We start from the raw sequence: 6,046 nt of genomic DNA on the forward strand, positions 1-6,046 counted from the left end.
TAGACACAGCTTTAAAACAATAGATTTTTTAGCTTAAAACAATAGATTAGGAGATACATATCTAAAAGTTACTCAAAATACAACATATGAAAATGGGGAAATATGAAACATGAAAAAGCCTTGCACAGTGGAGCACACCTGTAATCCCAACTATTTAGAAGGCTGAGGCAGGAGGATCACAAATATGAGGCAAGTCTGGGCAATTTAGTGAGACTTTCAAAAAATTGGTGGGGGGGGTGCTGGTGATGTAGCTCAGTGGTAGAGTGTCCCTGGTTTCAATCCCCAGTACCTGCCCCAGCCCCCCCCAAACAAAAACCCATGAAAGAGAAATTGTGAGACAAGGAGAGTCAAATATGAATGTTTCAAAAGTTTTTTGGAGTGCTGAAAGAATATAGAAAATGAGTGAAGGGCAATATTGAAATAATGCTTGAGAACTTTCCAGAATATATGAGTAAAATAAATCTTAAGATTTAGAAAGTCAAATGAATCTCACTAAATACAAACAAAAGGAAATCCAAAGTTACACATACTAATGTGAAACTGTAGGACTCTAAAGACAGATCAACCAGACAGAAAAAGATCAATTGTTCAAAAGTAGCAGATAGACTGATAGCAAGTTTATAAATAGTAACATTGGAACTCAAAACTGTGAAACATCCTCATTATTCAGAAAGAAGTAACTGTCAACCTTAAGTTTGTATGTTCAGCCAAACCTTTTTTCAATAAAGATGAAATACATATTTTCATAAAAATAAAAAAATGAATTTACCTCAACAAAGTTTTACATACAAAATTCTGAGGGATATACTTCAGAACAAATAAGAGTGATCTAAAAAGGAAGGTTAGAGATGAGAGAAGGAATGGTGAGCAAAATAATTGTAAACATACATTATTAATTCTGCTTTGAAGGGAAAAACAATTTGATTATCACTGAATCATTAAATTTAGGATAACTCTAGGTTTTGTTGGGTTTGTTTCTTTATAGGTGTACAGAAGATGGTTGTCCACATAAGAAATTCTTTCACACTCGTTTTCTCATGCGAATGAGACTAACACCAGATTGTTCCAAAATGTTGATCTCAACATCCTCTGGATATCTCTTGATTCTTCATGATCTTGATTTAACAAAGTCTTTAGAAGTAGGCAGCTATCCCATTTTGAGAGCAAGGAGAACTACATCAAGTTCAGGTAAGCTTTTCTTTTCTTTCTTTTTTTTTTAAATATTTTTTTAGTTATACATTGACACAATATCTTTATTTTGTTTATTTTCTCTCATGTGCGAGGCGAGCACTGTACCACTGAGCCACAACCTCCAGCCCCAGCTTTTCTTTTTTTAGTTAAAAGTTTAGTAGGGCTGAGATTGTAGCTCAGTGGTCGAGTGCTTGCCTGGACACACACGACCCTGGGTTCAATCCTCAGCACCACATAAAAGTAAAAATGAATAAAAAATAAAGGTATTTTGTCCATATACAACTAAAAAAAAATTTTTAATGAAAGAAAAGGTGTTTTTTTTAAATAAAGAATCCAGCAGAACTTTTTTTAGAATTTTTTTTTTAGTTATCAATGGACTTTTATTTTATTTATTTATATGTGGTGCTGAGAATCAAACCCAGGGCTTCACACATGCTAGGCAAGTGCTCAACCACTGAACCACAATCCCAGCCCCCAGCAGAACTTTTTAAGTTATGATTATAGAGTTTTAATTTTAAATTTGTATTGTATCCTAGATTTCCAAATGTCCACACATAGGTACCTGGTGCCATCTTGTTTGTAACACCCTCTTGCTAAAGCTTTGTCCTTTTTCCCGTTGCTGATTCTATTAGACTTAAGTGAAGTTGAGGCTCAGAAAAACGTAAATACTATACTTCATCAATATTTTATGATAAAGAGAATATATTTCATCTGACTTTGGGAAAGAGAAGACTGGCCTGGGAGCGGAGGAAAACAGACTTAATTATTTGGAACACAAATACAAACTTTTCATGAAGTGCTATTAAAAGATAACTTTAAATGGTTGGAATCTTTCTCATATGTGCACAAGGCCACTCCTGAAGACTCTTTTGGGAAAATACAGGCATAATTGTACTATTATTGACCAATTTAACTGTTAAAAGTAGAAATTTAAGTTTACCAACTTCCTTGCAAGCAAGGTGTTTGATAAAAGTGAATGTAATCCTTTTAGATTCAGAATTGCCTTTTTTTAAAAAAGTTAAATACTAATAATTAGCTTAGTGATAGTTATCTAGAAGGTGTAGTTGGCATTTTTTGACTCAAAACCAAGCTTTTCAGTCTTCAGCCATGTGTGGTAGCATATGCCCATAATCCCAGTGGCTCAGGAGGCTGAGGCAAGAGAACTGCAAGTTCAAAGCCTCAGCAATTTAGCGAGGCTCTAAGCAACTCAGTGAGACCTGTCTCTAAAATAAAATACAAAGAAGGGCTGGGGTTGTGGCTCAATTGTTAAGTACTCCTGGGTTTAATCCATAGTACCAAAAAAAGAAGCAGCAGCTTTTCTGACTTTAAGGGTAATTCTGGTATAAAATCATAAGAAATTCAGTAAAATAAGAATTCCCTGCAGAGGTGTGGGACTACCGAAAATGTATGATGGAATTGAGTTTCTAGTAATATGCCAAACTTCATATTCATTTTATCTTTTCCACAGATTTTAATGTAAAGCTTTGCTTTGCATTTCAAAGAGGATTTACATAGATTTACATAATAGAAGTTTTTAGTATGCTTTATAGAAAGATTTATTCATGTTACCAGTGATGGGCCTGTTGTTTGGACCCTATTCTAATGTTAAACAACTCAGTTTTCATTAAATTTTCTTATTCTTTTTTAGTACAGAAATGATACCCAAAGGTATTCCAGTGCTTATTTGGTTGGGGTTTGTTTTTTTGTTTATTTTATTTTACATACACAAGTTTTTGGCATAAAATGTTTTTAAAAGCGATTTGGCCTTAAATAATGCTTTAAAGATATGTCCTGCCTTCCTTCATCTTAGTTATACCCCAGGTTTATATGAGCTTTTTTGGCCATGTTTTGGATGATTAAGAATATGGTTCAAGTAGATAATTAAAAAGTTAAGAGATACTACCAGAGTTATGCTAGATTTATTGTCAAACTCTTTGTGTTTTTAAGATTTGAGCACTTCATCGAGTTCAGCTGGTCCCAGAGTTTCTGGTTCACCTTGTCATCATAGTGATTCTAATTCATCTTCTGAGAAGCACATGTCACGAGCCTCCCAAAGAGAAGGTAGGTTAAAAGCTGGATTTTATTATCTTGCAATAACAGATTCCATCAAATAATTTTCTTTGGTTTGGTTTTAATCCATAAAAATAACTAGTGGAGATGAGACTATTTCTTGCCTCTCAGTCAACTAACTGTTTTATGCTGAAATCTATGATGGAATTTGAACTTTGTTTTTATCACATGTACCAAACTTACTTTGTTCTAGTTTGGAGAGGAAGTAGTTGGGAAATGTAGATTTCAGTCAAGATTGTTAGAAAAATTAAATGAGAGTATACATGTGCAAGTACTGTATAAACATGAGAAATGAATTTATAAGGTGATTGTGAATGTCACCTAGTCTTTTACTCTAGGTCTTTTGCCATTTCTTTTCGTTTTGTTTTTTTTTTTCTTCCTCCTCAGTACTTGGGATTGAACCCAGGAGTGCCTTACTACTGAGCTATACCCCAACCCTTTTTTCAGTTTCTTATTTTGAGATGGACTCTCCCTAAGTTGCCAAGGCTGGCCTCAGTCTTTGAATCCTCCTGCCTCAACCTCCCAAAGAGCAGGAATTACAGACCTGTAATACTCCAAATGTCTTGCCATTTTCTTCCCTTTCTGTACATCGCATGACAGTTGCAAAGGGATTGTGGGATAAAATGAGCTTAATCTGGCCCCAATCTGTATCTTCCATTTTTCCTCTGGCCATTCTAAAAGAACTAGCTTCTCTGCCCATCCCTCCACTTCCTGATTGAAATGCTTTCTACCTGGACAAATTCCATTATAACCCCTCTCCATATTAAATCCAAATCTAAGCTCTTAGTTGTTTATCCTCCTCTTTATTGGCCAAAAATGGCCTTTTAGGTCACCTTTTGGAAATAAGTATAACTCTCCTTTGAGAGTTAGAGCAGCATTAGAACTTTTTTTTTTTTTTTTTTTTTTTTTGGTACCAGGGATGGAACCCAGTGTGCTTAACCACTGAGTCACATCTTCAGCCCTTTTTATATTTTATTTAAAGACAGGGTCTCGCTGAGTTGTTCATGGCCTTGCTAGATTGCTGAGGATGGCTCTGAACTCATGATGCTCTTGCCTCAGCCTTTGAGCCGCTGGGATTACAGGTGTGCACCACCGTGCCTGGCCAGAACTTTTATTTTTGACATGATATCTTCTGTGGATTCTAAGGATATAGCACAAATAAAACTAAACTTAGCTCTGGCTCAAGTAAAATCAGTGGTATCCTTGATCTTCCAGTCTTTCCTACCCCCTCTCCATTCCGCTCCTTCATAGTTTCCCCTTTTGTCAACTCCTGAGAAACTCCAGAAAATATAACTATCAAACCTTTGCTTACCTATTTAGAGTATATTTCTTTTCTGCTTTTGTTAGAGGTTTACAAAATTAATGCTTAAAATGGAGGTTTGTTTTTCTCTAAAATTGTTAAAATCCAATCACATGTGAAATTATTACTTATGTATAGTTTGGTTGTTGCAGTGTAATTTAGAGCCTTATAGGTTTCCATCAGTGGTATAGTAATTACAAGGGAATTTTTAAAAAGAAAAGCCAGGCACAGTGGTGCATGCCTATGACCTCCCCGAACCACACATACACTTGGGAAGCTGAAGCAGGAAGGTTGCAAGTTCAAGGCCAGCCTTGGCAACATATAAAGATCCTGTCTCAAAAATAAAAAGGGCTAGGTATAAAACTAAGTAATAAATTACTCCTGAATTCAATATCCAGTACAAAAAGAGGGGGTGGAGTGGAGATAAACCATAAATAAACAGCTTTATGAGGTATAGATCGAAATCCAAAGGACCCCTACTCAGCTTCCATGTCTTAGCCTTAAGTCCCCAGTGATTCCTACTATAGGAACTTGGGTCCCCCTTCCCCCTAAGCCCATACTGGAGATTGAACCTAGGCTATGTCCCCAGCCCTCTTGCTAAGTTACTTAGGCTGGCCTCGAACTTGTAACTCTCCTGTCTCAGATATGTGCCACTGCACCCAGCTAGGGACTTGTAGTCTTTCATAATAGTAGTACTCTTTCCCCATGCCCATATCCCAAAACTCACCATATTTTGAGGAACAATATATTTTTTTACATGTATTAACATAAGGCATGGAAGATAACTGCCAGAAATCAGCCTTAGTCCTTGAATAATACAAATCCCAGTCCTCATTTTCTTGTTTCTCAGGCGTTTCACCACGAAATAGTCTTGAAGTCTTAACCCCTGAAGTACCTGGTGAGAGAGACCGTGGAAACTGCATCACATCCTTACAGCTGCACCCCAAAGGCTGGGCCACTCTTCTTCGGTGCTCAAGCAACACTGATGATCAGGAGGTACAGTTAGCAGTGCTTTATCTTCAGTAGGTTTCATTGGACAAATTGCCATTGCTGTGTGTGCAAATCTAGGTGTATCAGACCACAGTCCACAGACTCTCTTTCTTTTTTTTTTTTTTTTTGGTACCAGGGATTGAATCCAGGGACACTTTACCATTGAGCCACATCCCCAGCCCTTTTTCTTTCTTTCTTTTTTTTTTTTTAAAGAGAGAGTGAGAGGGCTGGGGATGTGGCTCAAGCGGTAGTGCGCTCGCCTGGCATGCGTGCGGCCCGGGTTCGATCCTCAGCACCACATACAAACAAGTGTCCGCCGATAACTAAAACAATAAATATTAAAATTTTTTTAAAAAATCAGGAATATCTGGGCAAGGTGGAGACTAAACTGATAACTAGGGGAAAAGGTTAAATGACCTTAGGATTCTGGATAGCAAGAGTGTTCTGGAAAGCAAGGATCTCAGTGGTTCCAGAGACCACAACTAAAAGGAGGGG

The 6,046-nt window shown here is 36.9% G+C and overlaps 1 protein-coding gene across 2 annotated transcripts in view; it reads left to right on the top strand.

Annotated features, from left to right (window-relative positions):
• Dcaf10 (DDB1 and CUL4 associated factor 10) overlaps positions 1 to 6,046 on the top strand; it is a 56,940-nt gene that overhangs the window by 32,891 nt on the left and 18,003 nt on the right. For both annotated transcript variants that reach the window (XM_005326301.5, XM_078047839.1), the window contains 3 exons: positions 986 to 1,188; positions 3,139 to 3,252; positions 5,412 to 5,557. In XM_005326301.5, coding sequence (XP_005326358.2) covers positions 986 to 1,188; positions 3,139 to 3,252; positions 5,412 to 5,557 — 463 coding nt within the window. The remainder of the gene's footprint in view (positions 1 to 985; positions 1,189 to 3,138; positions 3,253 to 5,411; positions 5,558 to 6,046) is intronic.

Source organism: Ictidomys tridecemlineatus, chromosome 4, assembly GCF_052094955.1.
Source record: "Ictidomys tridecemlineatus isolate mIctTri1 chromosome 4, mIctTri1.hap1, whole genome shotgun sequence".
Classification (NCBI taxonomy): domain Eukaryota; kingdom Metazoa; phylum Chordata; class Mammalia; order Rodentia; family Sciuridae; genus Ictidomys; species Ictidomys tridecemlineatus.